The sequence below is a fragment of the Acomys minous genome (assembly GCF_964271855.1).
Source record: "Acomys minous genome assembly, chromosome: 3".
In the NCBI taxonomy this organism is placed as follows: domain Eukaryota; kingdom Metazoa; phylum Chordata; class Mammalia; order Rodentia; family Muridae; genus Acomys; species Acomys minous.
The window spans coordinates 95,656,849-95,674,230 of record NC_140485.1 but is presented as its reverse complement, the minus strand read 5'-3'; the positions used below and the strand labels follow the sequence as shown (position 1 = coordinate 95,674,230).

The 17,382-nt window shown below is 43.3% G+C and overlaps 1 protein-coding gene across 1 annotated transcript in view; it reads left to right on the top strand.

The window, feature by feature from the left end:
• Positions 1-17,382, top strand: part of AK9 (adenylate kinase 9) — a 125,556-nt gene that overhangs the window by 103,828 nt on the left and 4,346 nt on the right. The window contains exons 30-37 of the mRNA XM_084775101.1: positions 182-400; positions 1,535-1,748; positions 9,257-9,458; positions 9,709-9,855; positions 10,016-10,236; positions 14,773-14,969; positions 15,848-16,017; positions 16,957-17,055. Of these exons, the coding sequence (XP_084631227.1) occupies positions 182-400; positions 1,535-1,748; positions 9,257-9,458; positions 9,709-9,855; positions 10,016-10,236; positions 14,773-14,969; positions 15,848-16,017; positions 16,957-17,055 (1,469 nt within the window). The remainder of the gene's footprint in view (positions 1-181; positions 401-1,534; positions 1,749-9,256; positions 9,459-9,708; positions 9,856-10,015; positions 10,237-14,772; positions 14,970-15,847; positions 16,018-16,956; positions 17,056-17,382) is intronic.

The window sequence follows — 17,382 nt, the reverse complement described above, 5'->3', positions numbered from 1 at the left end:
TGCACAGGTATGAAATCTACAGATCAAGAATATGGGTGCCTCCAAGGTCAGCGTGCCCACGGGAAGCCCCCTTTCAAAGCTAAAAGATGCTTTTCTTTGTGCTTACATAGTCAGCAGCTGTGTCTCCATGCTGTCCCTGAGAAACACTAAACACAGCAAACTCTGTAATTTCTCTCATCAGGAGGAATTCGAGAAGGTTTTGGTACCAATAATTACGGTTAACGGAGCTAGGAAAATGCATATTGTACAATATGTGTTGAATTTGAAGTTGAAGCCACTGGTGGAAAATCGTGCAAGCATTTTTGAAAAGTGTTACCCAGTGACATCACACCTCGCTCATAAAATGATCGCCTTTACCTACAAGTACATGAGCTCATTTGGCTACTGGGACCCTGTGAAGGTAACGTCAGAAAGCCCAGCTGGAACCTACCAGCCACTCTTCACAGCTTTAGGTGGCTTAGGCAGACATGATCATTTGGACGAGTCACAAATATTGTATAATGCTATATATTAATATTCAGGGGACTGAAATAGAGGCATCTAACTTTCATCTTTGCTTCTGCTAGAAAATATGTAACGTGGAACCGACACTACCCACCTACATATCTTTGTGTCCCTAGCATTTATTTCCAGCAAAGAATTCCATTCCAGTCTAAGAATGAGTGACAGTGCTGATGATGCTACTGACCCAAGTCACCATTCTGCTGTGACTCTCGGAGGGAAGCAGTGTGTCAGCCGGTTTCATACCCACTGTGCTGCAGCCAGGCAAGATGGCGCATGCCATATTAAAAAAAAGATCGTCAGCCCCAGCATCAATTAATTATCCACTCCACCCCATTCCATATGCATACCTTAGACTGTCTCTCATGGGCGTTTTACATTTCATGGCTGCTGCTAATGATGTGGCTGAATTTCATCTGTACAAAAATGTGAAAGAAATTTGTCTGCCCTAAAAGATGGCCCAGAAGAACTGCCTGTATTACCTGTTTCAGATACTATAGCAAACTGCAGTCAGGGAAGGGTCACTAGCACAGTTTATCTTCTGGTAGGTCAAAAGGCCTCCCACTCAAGTCCAAGACCAGGCACATTCAGTGTGGTACTGCCATAACAGCTCCAAAGGTAAGAAGTCTAGATCAAGGCGTGGTCAAGGCCTCTCGCCCTGTCCAGCCACCTTCTTTCTCATAGTGTTCACATGTGGCACTTCCTCTGTGTACACCCACTCGTGTCTCTTCCTCCTGTTGTAAGAAAGACTATATTGGAGCTGGAGAGATGGCTCAGCAGTTAAGAGCACTCGCTGCTCTTCCACAGGTCCTGAGTTCAATTCCCTGCAACCACATGGTGGCTCACAACCATCTATAATGTGATCTGATGCCCTCTTCTGGCTTTCAGATGTACAGAGTACTCATATACACTAAATAAATAATCTTTAAAAAAAAAAAAAAAAGACTGTTTCTAAATTTTACAATTTTTTCAGATATATTGAAGGAAATGCTTGACGAATGTAATCTAACTTGTGCGTTCAATTGTATTACAGCTGAGCGAAGGAGACACAATCAAGCCCGTTGAAACCGCAGAGAACCCACTTAACCCTGTAATCCACCGTCAGTATATTTATTTTTTATCTAGTAAACAAACTAAAGAAAAATTCATGATGAACCCAATCAAATATATCCGGCAACCCAAACCCAAAGCTACCATGCCTGTGAGGATTATGATCGTGGGGCCTCCCAAGTCAGGGAAAACCACAGGTGAGCTTGTCTGTCTTTGTTCCACCCACGTCAAGGGAGCTCTGAAACCCAGCACCCAGTACCAACTCTCCAGGAACTAGCCATGAAATCAGATGCTTGCCACGGGGACTGTGCTAATTTATGCCTCCAACAATGTATAAAATGATTCAATTTTTTTTTTCTGTATCTTTGCCAGACTTTGTTTGTTTGGTTGATTGGTTTGGTTTTTTGAGATGGGTTTCTGTGTGTAGCCCTGGTTTTCTTGGAACTCGTTTTATAGGCCAGGTTGGCCTTGAGCTCATAGAAATCAACATGCCTCTTCCTCCCTGTATGCTGGGCTTAAAGGTGTGTGTCTCCACCACCCCAAAGAATTTGTCTTTTTAAAGATAACAATTATTATGGCTGGATTGAGTAAGATCTTGATGTTAAAATTACTATTTTCAAGTATTTTATGGGGGATTCTTATGTTTATGTCAGCAAGGACGTTGGCCCATAATTTTTATTTTGTTATTTTTTTTCTTGTTTTTGTCAGGCTTGGCACAGGGCAATATTAGTTTCTTGTCATGAATTTGTAAGGGTCCTTTCTCTTTTTAGTTGATGGAATAGTTTGACTTGTAGACACTCGTTTTTAAAGTTTAAAAACTTTAGCAATAGACCACCCAGTGCTGGGCTTTTCTTCATTGGAGACTTTGTATTACTCCTTCAATTGCACTGTTTGTTGTTGGCTTGCTTTGGTTTCCCATAGCCTCTTGAGTAAAATCCAGTGGGATATATGTATCCAGAACTGCATGCATTTCCTCTAGATTTTCTGATTCATTGATGTATGCAAAGGTCTCTGCGACCTCCACGGCGAGCAGAAGGATGATCCATGGGATTCAGCGTGACTCAGTAGCTGGTGTTCTGGAGTTTGACCCCCGAGTAGTCTACTTTAGGCATATTTAACCCAGCACAACTTGCTGAAAACTTACTGGTGATAATTAAGTCACTCCTGCATTTACAACAAACCGTACATAAGTCTCTGAGCTAAATACAGGTCAGACTTGACTACACTGAAACTCATTCTAAAGTCCATAAAGATGGGTTCTTTAGATTGACTTGGAAAACAAACAACAAAATAAGCTTATGATAAGGGTCTGGGGGAGGAGGATGCAGCGTGGTCCCCAGCAGCCACCACACAGACAGTGCAGAAGTCACCAGGCTACTGACCATGTCCCTCCCTTCCCGGCCTTCTGGTCCCTTCCCTTGAAGGAACAACCCCGCTTGTTTCACATTCAGGTTTTCTCAGTGCTTGCTTATCTATGAACACAAAGACCTCCATTCAAATGTATAGATTTTCAAAATACTGCCTAAGCATCCTAAGGACTACAGAGACACCGGCTGTGATATGCAGTCTCATGTATTTATTTATTTATTTGGGCTCCTCCAGCTTCTGCTTATTTTATCTAACGGTTTGTCCTTCTTATTTCTCTTCAAAGGACCAACCCTTTGCGTTGCTGGTCCTTTGTGTTGTTTAGATTTGGTTTCACTTATTTCTGCTGTGGTTTTTGTCATCTTTTCATCAACTTGTTATGGCTTAAGTTTATTGTATTTTTTTAAGACTGGGATACATGTAAGCTTTTAAAATTAATGTCTCTGGCTTTAAAGTATATATACTCATAGCTACAAATTTCCTTCCTAGTACTGATGGGGGGGGGGTCATTTCCCATAGATTCTGGTAGCAGTATTTTCGTTTTCATGTGACTCTGCAACTTTGTCTTATTTCCTCTTTGATTTCTTCAGTGACACGCCATTCATTCAAAGCATGGCTTAGTCTCTGTGTGTTTGTATGATTTATGTAGCTGTTCCTACCTCTGCTTTCTAATGCTTTCCCTGACCTGAGACCCGGGGTGGAAGTGGGGGGCGTAGTTTCAGCTTTTGCATTTGCTAAGACTTGCTTTACAGCCTCATGCATGATCTATTTTGGAAAAGCTTTCATGAACTGAAAAAGAACATATGCTCTGCCTTAGTTAGGTAATTGTTAGGTTCATCTGACCTGTCATACAACTTAGCCCTGGTGTTGTTTTGTTGATTGTTTTCTAGGTGATCTATCTGTTAGTGACAATAAGCTTCTGAAGTGATGCAATATTTTTACACTGGGGCCAGTGCTTCTGTTTATGTTCAGTAGAGTTAAATGGAAGTGGCTGCTCTGACATCATATACAATTGTATCTTCTTGATGGATAGTTCCCTATTTCTTATTGTTACCTTCTTTTTTGTTTGTTTGTTTGTTTGTTTGGGTTTTTTGTTTGTTTATTTTGTTTTGTTTTGTTACTTTCTTATCACTGTGACAAATACTTACAGGAGCAACTTAAGGAAGAAAAAGTTTGTCTTGGCTCACAGTTTAGGGAGCACAGTCCATGATGGTGAGGAAGGTATGGTGGCTCAGTTTAAGACAGTGGGAGCTTGTAGCTGCCACGTCTTCACATCTCAGCACATCAGGAAGCACAGAATTCAGGCTAAAAGCAAACTAGTTCTCTCTTCAGTGTCCCATCTTAACGGGCTATACCTCACATACAAACATATAATAACTTCCAAAAACTCCCAAGCCAGCAGCTGGTGACCAAATGCTCAACACATGAGTCTATTAGTAACATTTCACATTTAAATCTCATCATTTTTTTTATTTAAAAAAATATTTGAGAATTTAATGCTGTGTGTGTTAGACACACTCAGATCCACCCCACCCCACCTCTTACCCTCATTTCCTACCCACACAACTTAGTGCTGTTTGGGGGCATCCACCAGAGACGACTACTCAGACATGGGTTTAAGCCAATGCCAAGTCTTTATTACCAAGTCTTTGTTTTCATTTTGGCTGATGGGGATGTCTGTGTGCTGAGTTTTATGGCCTGCATGGTACTTCCATCATGGTGTCAGTTGTGCTAAGATCTGGGAGCCTGTTACAGTGCATAACATTCCTTTTATAATATGGCATGACCATTGTTTCTTCTAACTAATTTGGCTTGAGGTCTATGTGGACAGACCTAAGTATAGTTACTTTTGCATGCTTTCAGATCCCTTTACTTGGACAATTATTTTCCATCCTTTCACTTTTAGTCTATATATACCTTTGCTCGTAAGAGTGAGTTTCTTGCAGGCAACAAACTGTTAGGACTTGTTTTAATCCAATTAGCCAACTTGTGCCTTTAACTGGAGAACTAAGACCATTTATGTGCACCATTTCTCTGTTGACAGGCACATGCTACCATACTTTTGTTTCCGTTTTAGTTGTTTTGAATAATCTGTGTCCACTTGTGCCTTATTAGTGCTAGAGTCGAGAAGCTTTGCTGAACTGATGGTGCTTGACTTATCCCTAATTCTCATTGGATTATCTGCTCTTTGGGTGAAATCTATTCTTTCCTGTTTCTAACAATTATGTTCACCTCACCTAATGTATTCCTATCCAGTATCATAAATCCCCTCAGTTTATGCTCATCTTAGAAGGTCTTTATTTCTCATTTTGTTGTGAAGGATAACTTGATTCAATATAATAATCTGTTTTCTTTCACAGCTTGAATGTTTTCACGGAAGCCCTCCTGGCCTTTGGAGTTTCTTCTGAGAAACATTTGTGTGTGTGCCAACACTTCTCTCGTACAGATTTTTATATTCTCTGTTCTGTACTTCTGGCATTTAGTTATAGTTTCTGTTCTAGTTATGTCAAACTGGGATTCCAAATGTCTCCTGTTGTTGGCTATCTGTTCTGTGCCTGAGCCCTGTGTTTCCTCTCATCTGAACTGATTACTGATTACTGATTACAGTAGTGTCCAGTAGTTCTCGGGTGTCTCATTTCTCCTTACTCATTTTTCTTTATTGCTGTCTGAATATAATAATCAAATTTTGTCTTCAAGCCCTGGTGTTCTTCCACTTAACCTAAGGTGTTAGTGATGCTTTTAAATTTGATTTATTGAGATTTCCATTTTCAAGATTTCTTACTGGTTCTTTTCTAGCATCTCTCTTGTGCACACTCTCTCTCTCTCTCTCTCTCTCTCTCTCTCTCTCTCTCTCTCTCTCTCTCTCTCTCCCTCCCCCTCCCCCCCTCCTTGCTGATTCTTTGTGAGTTTCACATCATGTACCCCAGTCCCATTCACCTCCCCATCCCTCCATAGCTGCCCTTTGTCCTTGCAACCTACTCCCTCAAGAAAGAAAAACAAACAAACAAACAAACACAACATCTCAGTGTGGAAGTTGTAGTGTGTCACTCTTTGTCACACAGGATAGTCTTTTACCCAAACAGCTTTACTTGCAAGTATTCATTGCAATGAGTCATTGGTCTGGTTTGAGGCCTCTGGCTTTTAGTACACTAGAAATACTGGATTCTCACCAGGCCTCCTCTTGGATATCCTGTTGTTGCCCTGTGCTATAGAGATCTCACAGCTTTGGATCTGCAGGGCACCACAGCAGCTCATAGATGAGGTAGATGTTGAGGTGGGCCAGCTCCCAGCCCTGGATCTGCGCCTGGCAGAAGCTGAATTGTTCAGCCCACCAGCTCTCCTGCACACACATCACTAGGGCCAGCTTTCCCACTTTGCCCAGGTGAGGGGCAGAGCCACCAACCTGCCAGGATTAGTCTAGGCTCTTCCATGCTTCCACCATCAGGACCAGCTCTCTAGCACCACGTACTCTCCTGAGTGCTACAGCATGTGAAGGGCAGGTCCAGCTCACTTGCTTTCACACCCTCAAAGCCAGCTCTCGTACACTTCCCACTGAGGGCCAGGGCCAGCTCTCCTGCACTCACACCTTCACACCCAGCTCTCTCACACTTCCCAGGGAGGGCCAGCTCTCCTGCACTCACACCTTCACACTCAGCTCTCGCACACTTCCCAGGGAGGGCCAGGGCCAGCTCTCCTGCACTCACACCTTCACACCCAGCTCCTCCATATTGCCCAGGCAAGGGTCAAGGCCAGTTCTGAGCAGCCCTCAAACATCAATACAGCCCCAGGCATCAGCATAGAGCAGCGATGGCCTCATGGCCTTTGGTGCTAACATGGGCCACAGACATTGACACAGACTTTTACTGCTGTGGAGCCACAGACATGGCTCTTGGTGGCAGCATGGCCCGGGACATCACCATGCCCTCAGGTGGCAATGCAGACTACTCACATCAGGCTGCTCCTTACCACCCTCACAGCTCCAGTTCTGTGTCTCTTTGTAGTGCACAAACTATCTGCTTCTCTTTCTCTTCCGTCTCTCCATCACATATTTGCTCATCGTAGTGGTGCCACTGGGTGCTTTCCCTGTGCCTCTCTTCTCTCTCTCTATTGATTTTCTCTTTCATATCCTTTATTGTCTTCCTTAATCCAGCTATTTATTTGTATCTTTCTTAAATTAATTTTTTAAATTTTTTTTTTTTTACATTCCTTGTCCAGGGATCTGGGGATTTATCTCAGTGGGTAAAGTGTCTGCCTTGCAAGCTTAGGACTTGAGGTCAAGCTCTAGAACCTATATAAAAATATCAGATAGGATGATGCACATTTTGTAATTCCAGATCTAGAGAGGCAGAGACAGTTCCCCAAGGCTCACTGGCCGACCAGCCTAGCCTGCTTGGAAAAGTTTAAGTCAGTGAGATATCCTGTCTTTAAAGACACACAGAGAGAAAGAATTTGAAGGATGACGTATATGAGGTTGTCCTCTGGCCTTTACTTACATACACTTGCACATATATACCTGTACACACAGACACACACAGACATATACACCACACAGACAGACAGACAGACAGACAGACACACACACACACACACACACACTTTAAAATTTAATTTTCTAATTTTTAAGTTTCTTTTTTTTTTAAGATTTATTTATTTATTGTGCATACAGTGCTCTGCCTGCAGGCCAGAAGTGGGCATTAGATCACATTTGGTTGTGAGCCACCATGTGGTTGCTGGGAACTGAACTCAGGACCTCTGGAAGAGCAGTCAGTGCCCTTAACCTCTAAACCATCTCTCCAATCCCCTTAAATTTCTTAACATGACAAAAGAGTCATATTCTAAATGTTCACAAGATAACAATATTTCTCAAGCACAACTAAATGTTCTCGTCTGAATAAAATCCCATTTTGGGACATGAAAACATCCTTCTCACCTCTCTGATGAAATAAAAGTGATTTTCAGCAATATTCTTAACTTTGAAAGCTCATTTAGTTTTAAGAGTTTAGCAGATCTGTTTCCAGAGTCTGTAGGAAAACTGAGGTTCAGGCTCTAAGATTTTCCCTGACCCTTGGGAGCAGGCAAGAGAGCCCCTTCTCAGTCAGTGACCTCTGCTGATCTAGTGTCACAGCAGGCCTTCGTCCCCTCAGGTGAAAAGTTGGAATCTATTTTCATGTCATGCAAATAAATTCACAGAAAAAACCCTTCTGCCTCCTAAGCTGCAAACCACTATTAAAATATAAAGTAGGGCTAGGCGTGGTGGCGCATGCCTTTAATCCCAGCACTCGGGAGGCAGGCGGATTGCTGTGAGTTCGAGCCAGCCTGGTCTACAAAGTGAGTCCAGGACAGCCAAGGCTAACACAGAGAAACCCTGTCTCGAAAAAACATTAAAAAAAAAAAAAAGAAAGAAAAGAAAATGTAAAGTAGGGGCCTAGAGAGGTGGCACAGCAGTAGAGAACACTGATTGCTCTTCTGGAGGAACTGGGTTTGAGTCCTAGCACCCACACAGCAACTTACACTAGTCTGTAACTCCAATACCAGGGGATCTGAAGTCCTTTTCTGGCCTCTACAGGTAACTGCACACATGTGGTGCACAGACAGGCAAAGCACCCATACATATAAACTAAAAATAAAAGCAAATTATAAATTATGTCATTATAATATTTAAATAGATATAGATGTAGATGCAGATACAGATATAGATATATCCCAGAAGGTTGGCTGAGAGCCATGATCAGGCTAGACTTTGCTATCCTCACTGTAGCATGGAATCTACAGATGGATTGGGAAGTGGGGTAATGCAGTCAAGTAGGGCTGTTACATTGTTACCTTTGACAGCACACCAAATAACCACCTGCTCACAGAATTGGGGCAGAGCTTCCCCAAAATCTGCTACCTCACACAGAAGGAATAAGTTGCTTAAGTGTTGGTTTGCTTACTTTAAAAAGTAAAAAGAAGCAGGGTGTGGCGGTACATGCCTACAATCTCAGCACTCTGGGAGGCAGAGGCAGGCAGATCTCTGTGAGTTCAAGGCCAGCCTGGTCTCCAGAACAAGTCCAGGACAGTCAGGGCTACCCAGAGTAACTGTGTCTTGAAAAACAAAAAAGGGAGAAAGAAAGAAAGAAAGAAAGAAAGAAAGAAAGAAAGAAAGAAAGAAAGAAAGAAAGAAGAAACCTGGTTGGTTCATTAACCAAATCCTAAAGTATCCAAGTACTACTAACAACCTTTACAGTTCTTTGATGAATATGAAGAGACCCTGTAATCAGTGTCATAAGCCAGAATCTGAAAGTAAGGTTAACTGATGAGCATGCGCAGTGAAATAGTCTTCCTGGTTTATGTCTTCCAGTTGCCAGAAAGCTTGCAAATGAATACGGCTTAAAACGCTTGTCAGTAGGAGATGCACTGCGTGGCATGTTAAACAATCACCCAGAGACGGAGCTGTCACTCATGTTAAACTGGCACCTTCACAAAGGAATGACAGTGCCTGATGAACTGGCTGTTCAAGCTCTAGATATTTCCCTGATGGAAAGTGTGTGCAATACCACAGGGTGAGTGGGTGGGGCTGGAAGTCAGGGCAAAGGGGCTGGAAGTTATCTTAAAAGGTCCTGCAGGCAGGTGTGGAGTGCCCTAAAAGGGAGGAGCAGACTCTTAGACTGAGCACTTTCATGGAAAAGTTCTCTTTTTCTGTCAAGAATCGAGGCTTGAATTCATGGCCAGTTAGCCCACAGCCCCCATTACCCTGAAGCACAGCCCACAGAAGGGCAATGAGAAATTTTTGTTTGTCTGTTTGTCTGTCAGTGTGATCATCGATGGCTACCCCGTAACCACGCAGCAGATGAATCTCTTGGAAGCGAGGTCGATCATTCCCATGGTCATCTTTGAGTTGGATGTGCCGTCCAAGGAGATTTTCAAAAGACACCTGCTGGAAAAGAAGAGCGAGCAGAAGTAACATTTGTCGGGGAGCTGTGGGGGTGGGGCGAGCTGTGGGGGCGGCGTGAGCTGTGGGGCGGGGCGAGCTGTGGGGGCGGGGTGACCTCGGCCATCTGCACTGGGGATGTTTCTTGCCTTTAACAGTTTTCCCATCACTTCCCTCTTCCCTCTTTAGTATTCCTTATCCGATGCACAACAGCACACAGATCATAGCTTATAAGAATTCGAAGTACCGTAAAAACATCGGTGAGATCAGGAAATTTTATCAAGAGCAGCATCAAAATTGGCACGTGATTGATGGGTTTCACAGTAAGTGGTGGGTGTGGAATAAAATCACCAAAGATATCCAGCAGATGAATAGGTACATACAGACATACATGGAAAGAATAAAGGAAGGTAAGAAACATTTGTGTGTGTGTGTGTGTGTGTGTGTGTGCGTGTGTGTGTGTGTGCGCACGCGCGCGCGCGCACATGCGCGCATGCACAGAAGCATCTTCATTTTGATGATGAATGCCTTTATCAACTTTTGCTTTTCTTGCCTGCAATTTTGAGATCTGACTAAAAATAAATAAATAAATAATAAAAATAAAAAACTGTTGCCTACACTGACATGTTGAAATGTTTTTCCATGTGGTTCCTGTCTTTCTCTCCCTCCCTTCCTACAAACAAACATACATACATACATACATACATACATACATACATACATACATTCTTCTCCCTCTCTCCTTTTCTCTCTCCCTCTCCCCTTCTCCTTCCCACTTTCTCTCATTATCATTAATTCCTTTCCTCTCCTCCCTCCCCAGTGCTTCTTGTGTCAGGGTCCTGCTCTATGGCAGAGGCTCTACAACCCACAGAGACCCGTCCTTCAACCTACCAAGGCTGGGATCCTAGGCATTGACTTCCTGTAGTTTGAGGTCTTGAACGCATTTGAAGTTTTTTCAGTATTTTAGTTCTGTTGTTGTTTTGTAGGGCTAGGGATTGAACACAGAGCTTTTTCACATGTCAAGCTAATATATTCAGCATGGAGCTATATTCTCAGCTATGTTCTTCAGTTCTTGTTGCTTTGGCAAATGCCTGAAAACAAGAACAGTTTAAGGGGGAAATCTTATTTGGACACATTTCAGAGGTCTGAGTCCATCTTGTCTATCGTGGTTGCTTCTTGGCTGTGGTGAAGCACAGCATCACTATGGAGAAGATGTGCTAATTGTTGTCTTAGAGACTTTCTGCTGAATAAGCTCACCCTTTCTAGTTCTTTCTGAACTCTGGCCAGCTGGTTCAACTCAGCAGTTCTGGCTCAAAATTTCTCTTTGAGCTGACTGGTTCAATCTGGCTTCTTTCAATTTCTCACTTAATTCCTCTGTTTGGCCTCCAACTAACTCTAGCAATCATCTGCTCTCATCTTCTGGCTCTTTGTGACTCTCATCCTCATTCTGTCCTCACCTGTGTCTAGCTTGTTCTCTCTGAAACCTGTCTCTGCAAAACTCTCCCAGTAAAACTCGCCATATACATGCACACACCCTTTCTCCCTCTCCTGCTCCCTTAAGTCACCTCTATTTACTATCTATCCTATCTCTGGCTCTTTCTGTCAAATCTTTCTCTGATTCTTCACTTTTTCTGCCCCTCAATTAGTCCTCATTTTCAAACATGGCTGCTTCCTTCTACAAACTAACTTTACCTTACTTGTTTGGGATTAAAGGTGTGTACTAAAGGTGTGTCTGTACCCCAGCCATATCACATAGACCTAGAAAGTCCTTGGATGTGATCCCTTGCCAGAGCATCGATGTTGCTGGGTTGAAATTCCTCTACAGCCAACAGCTGGAGACCAAGTCTTTATTACACATGAGGGACATTTTGTATTCAAATCACAGCATTTGGGGGCCGGAGAGATGGCTCCGTGGTTAGGAGCACTGGCTGCTCTTCCAGAGGACCTGGGTTCAAGTCCCAGCACCCACACTGGCAGCTCACATCTGTAACTCAAATCACAGCATTCCATCCTTGGTCCCCAAAGCTCTTGGCTGTTTCAGAATGCAAAATGCATTGAGTATATCTCCCAGAGCCTCCGTTGTTCAAAAGTCCAAATTCTAAGTCCTCTGAGCTGCAAAGCAAACCTTTCTCATAAAATCAAAAAGAAACTTTCATGTGGAGAAATATGATGGTACTAGATAAAATCCCATTCTAAGTAGGAGGGAGGGATAGGAGCCTACCAAGACATTATAGACCAAATGATACACCCACAGCTCCACGTCCAACATGGTTTGTAGTGTTTTCATCTAATGAAAATGAGGGTTGAGCAGCCCCGCCCACCCCCAAGGCTAGCCCCACCCCAAGGCTAGCCATGTGTGGTCCACGAGGCCTCTCCCTTAGGCTGGCTCCATTCACGCCTTTCAGCTTTCCTCAGCAGCCCTTCTACACTCTTGTCATTCCTAACATCCTTGCATCTCCATTGTGTCACCATCAGGCAGCACCATTTCAGGAGCTACCTGCAGAGATCTTGACCTTATCACACACAGCCCTCTTTTACAAACCTTGGTGGAAGCATCTATGACTCTATAACTCTCATTAGTCATACCTGAAATGGCAGCATCACCAGGATAACCATTTGCTTATTTACTGGGTTTTTGAGACAGATTTGCTGTGCATCACAGGCTAACCTCAAACCCTGGCTTCCTGAGCGCCAGTGTTACTGGCTTGCACCACCCCATCCAGCAGGTAGCCTCTTCTTCTGAGGGAACAAGCCTTTCAAAAGGCAAGGGGGAGTGACAGTGCCAGCAAAGCAGATGTCCTGGTCTCTGGGAATTGTGTTAGTTTCCTAAGGCTACTAAGAAAAAGTGCCCAAGCTGAGTGGATTAAATGACAAAAAAAAAAAATGTATTGTGTCACAATTCAGGAGGCTATTAGTTTAAAATCAAGGTGTCGACAGCGCCGTGCTGTCTTTGAGGACTTTATAGAAGTACTTCGTGAAAGACCTGCTCCATGCTGTTCTCTCTGTTTTCAGCACGGCCAGCAATCATTGACTGATGAGGTCATCATAGCAACCCTGTGTCTGTCATTGCATGGCATTCTTTTTGTCTTTCTGTCACATGTCACGCTCCTCTGTGTCTTTGTTCATCTGTACTGTTCTCAAGGTTACATTCAAAGGTGCCCCGGATAAATACTTCAACGTCTCTTTTAAGAAGACACGATTGATCCTGGAAAACTAAATTATCTTGTGGTAGCCATCACGACTGATTGTTTTTCAAGACAGGATCTCAGTGTAGCCCTGGCTGGTCTCAAACACACAGAAAAGCCACCTGCCTCTGCCTCCAGTGTTCTAGGAGAAAAGGCACAAGCTTTTGGCATATCTTTTTCATTAGAAACAAATACACACACAGAGAGAGAGGAAATGACTCATAAGGTATGAACAGCACAGGGCATGGATCCACAACAGTGCGAGAGACAAGATGGCACAGCTCAGTCTGTGTCCTGCCATGGTGCCCACGATACAGTGATGCAGTGAACCTATCAGACTTAGGTTCAATCACTGACAATCAAGACTGATACGATCAGACTCGAGTTCAAATTGACAGGGTAATTAGGGAAATTAGGCAGCAAGAGTGTAATAGAGAGGGTATCAATGTCACTTTGTCTGAAGGCAAGTAACATTACTCCAGAAGCCTTTGAACTGTAAAAGATACAAAGATGTTAGGAAACTAGCCAGTTGCCACCCTGAGCTCTTCAGAGTAGACCAGGACCTAATGAAGCGGTCAGACTTCATGGCTGCTAACCATTTTTGTGATGCTCAGAGGCTGAGTCAAGGTGTCTAATTCACCTTTGATGATTCAGTTGTGTCACAGATTTTCCCACTTGGAAAATCTTGTGTTCTAGCAGTGTGCAGCCTAAGGATGTTTCTGGGCATGCTGCTGAGGCCTCACCAATCGTTGCTTACCTTTAGGAGGTCAGTGGAGCATGACAGGCAATAAAATAATGTTTCTCAATGCCTACCTCACTGAAAGAGGGGCTATGATTGCTGAACCGGGAGTCAGTATCAGCACTGTATAGACAACACTTATTAGAACATAAATGTGTGTGTGCCCATTCACACAAACGTATGTGTATGCAACTATTGTAGGCATATAAAATAGATGCATATATAACTATTACTTGTGACATGTATATAGTTGGTGAAACCTAAAAACTAGAACAAAAATACTCAACAAATATAAATTATTTAAGAAACCACATATAGTTACACGCATACGTTAATAATCATATATTGATAGTTTGTATATTTTTGTAATAGAATGCTATGCATAAATTCAGAGGAATTGGGTAGCTAGGCCTGGTGGAATGCACACCTATAATCCCAACATTCAGAAAACTGAAGCAAGGCGACCACAAGATCAAGGATCCCTGGGAGTCAGAATCAGAACGTGGCTCCTTGAACACAAACACAAACCAAAATTAAATAAATCTAAAGAATTGGGCCAACATAGATATCAAAGACAACAATTAACTGATAAGATGCAAAATAATGTTTGCATGTAATGGCATAAATATACTATATGCAAAAGACATGTATACGTGCAAATGTTTATTTAAAAAAGACTAAAAAGGGTATAAACCCAACAGTGAGTACCGCTCAAGATGGGAAGTAGGTAGAGGTGCAGAAATAAAGAGTAATTTTTGTTTGCTTGCTAGTTTGTTTTGAAACAGGTTCTCCCTGTGTAACCCAGGCTGGCTTAGAACTTGTGGCAATCCATCTGCCTCCGCCTCCAGAATGTGGGACTGTAGCCATCCACTACCGTGCATGTTTATAGTAACTGTACTTTTTACTCTAGAATTTTAAAATGTGTTGTATTAATATAGTGGTGCCTAACAAATTATTTTAATTGTAATCATTGTATTTCCCTGTGAAAATATATATAATAATGGTTCATATGTTAACGACAGGGAAAGCAGCTTGCATTGACAAATTGTGTATCACTCCTGAAGAGCTGATTTCTCGCCTTGGAGAGTTTGGACAGTTCTGCCCTGTCAGCCTAGCAGAAACTTGCGAACTAATTGACTGTTCAGTAACTAGCAGCTTGGAATTTGCTGCAGAGTTCAGGGGACACTATTATAAAATGAGTTCTCTGGAAAAGCTAAATGTAAGTCTGTTTCTTGTGTAAATATTAATTAAGGAAAGAGAATGCTTTGTCTTAAACATCATTAAATGGGGAACAATAAGTACCTTGGGAACACTCAGAAAACTGGGACCAAGAACCCCCTCACCCCCCCAGCCCCCCAGCCCCCCACCATCCCACCATCCCATCCCCCCACATCCCCCACCCACCCCCACACCCACCCCTGTCTCTGGAGCCTGTGACTCTGGGAACAGTGAGAAACTCAAAGACTCACCCTGACACTACCTCGCCCCCAGACATGTTTAGAAGGCTTGGGTCAGTGATGGGTCTCCCGTAGCCTATCAGGCAAGGAAAAGCAACAGTTGAATGTCACCAATGAAGGAGGTAGGGAGCACAGGGGCTCAACCTGCAGAAGGGCACGGGCTGAGGAAGCAGATCCAAAGTCAGAAGGGATGAAGCAAGAGCTTGACTGATGCCATCCATGCCAAACAAACAAACAAACAAACAAAAACAAAAACAAACTAGAATTCCCAGTTATCGCCAGCATCTGTGGGGAATGGTTCCAAAACATCCCCTCCCAGGGGGGCAAATTCTATGGATGCTAAAGTATTGAGTGGGGTAGCACTTGCACATGACCTAAGCAGTTCATAGCCTCCCACATCCATCACACCACTTCCACGTGACTTACAATGTCTAATACAATGTCAATGCCTTGTACGTTATGTCCTGAGGGGCTTCTTATGGGAGAAGTGACATGAACGTCTCTCAGATGACTTGAAAGGCCACTGGAATGGGAAAGGGGCCAGGACAGCCTCCATGGTGGTTCGATTGCTGATTTTTTGTTTGTTTGTTTGTTTTTGCAATTTTTAATGTGCCTGCTGCTCTATCTCTTTTCTTAATAGAAATTTCTGAAGAACCCAGAACTGTATGTGCCTCCCTTGGCACCTCATGCACTCCCACCTCCTGCCTTGCTCCCCAAAAGGCTGACCCTGTCAGAGCTGAAGAGCCGGTTTCCTAAGTGTGCTGAGCTGCAGGGCTACTGCCCAGTCACTTACCAAGATGGAAAGCAAAGGCAAGTCCTTGTATTCAGAGAAGGACAGGACCACATGTTTGCTCAGAACCACTTGGGACAGTTATTGTTGTTGTTGTTGTTGTTGTTATTTTTTTTATTCTTGTGTGTGTGTGTGTGTGTGTGTGTGTGTGTGTGTGTGTGTGTGTGTGTGTGTGTGTAATCTGGTTTTCACTGCTCAGCCAGCAAGCCCCAGGGATCCTCTTATCTCCATCTTGAATGGCACCTTTTAAATTTCCCAATTCATAATGGAAAACAATTCTTCTTAATGTAAGCTATTTGCTTTAGGAAAGTAACTTCCTAAAAATATATAATTCTGATTTTAAATGTTGTTTTTCAATTATTATTTGTAAATGATTTGTTTATTTTTATTTTATGCACATTGGTGTTCTGCCTGCATGTATGTCTGTGTGTCAGATCCCCTGGAACTGGAGTGACAGACAGTTGTGAGCTGCCATGTGGGTGCTGGGAACTGAACCCGGGTCCTCTGGAAGAGTAGCCAGTACTCTTAACCACTGAGCCATCTCTCTAGCCTCCTCTGTTATTATTTTATTCTACAACTAAGCACTTCCCTTTGAGAACTTTTTTCATTTACATCACTCAGGTGCAGAACTGATGTGCCATGTGCGTGCAGGTGCCCACTGAGGCCAGAAGAGGGCATCTGATGCCCGGGAACTGGAGTTAGAGGGCATTTGTGACCCACTCAGCATGGGTGTTGGGAATGTGCACTCCTGCCCTCTGCAAGAGCAGCCAGGGCTCTTAACCTCTGAGCCATCTTCCCAGTCTCATCCTACTGATTGCCAGGGAGCTGTTCCTTTCTTCCTGGAGCCGCACCAGTAGACATTGTAGTCATGCAGTACTGCATATTAATTTTACAATATTAACTACCAAACCGCACACAGTAATTACCCAGTGATTTTTTTTGTCTTGCTGATCTTTCAGATATGAAGCCCTCGTGCCTGGTAACATTCAGTATGCTGTAGAGTATCGCAATCGTATATTTATTTGTGAGAGTGAAGAGAAACTCGAGAAATTCATGAGGTGAGATTATTCACCAAATTATACGCATTTATTATCTTCCATGTTTCATGTACCGTGCTTGGAACTGCGGAAGGAAAAGGAAGGGGAGGGATGTGGGAAGGGAGGTAGAGGTGAGGTGGGGAGCTTGGGGCTTTAGGGTTTATGATAGATTTTCAGTACCTAATAATAGCAGGCTATTATGGGGCCCTAAGAGTGATGAAGGGCCTAGCATGGTTGGATTGCCTGAGTGAGCGCTGGGGGTGGACTAGAATACTGGCTAGAGGGCCAGATTCCAAGCTGACAGGCCTGCAACCAGCCTGTTGCTGGGAAGCCAGGGCTTGTAAGAAA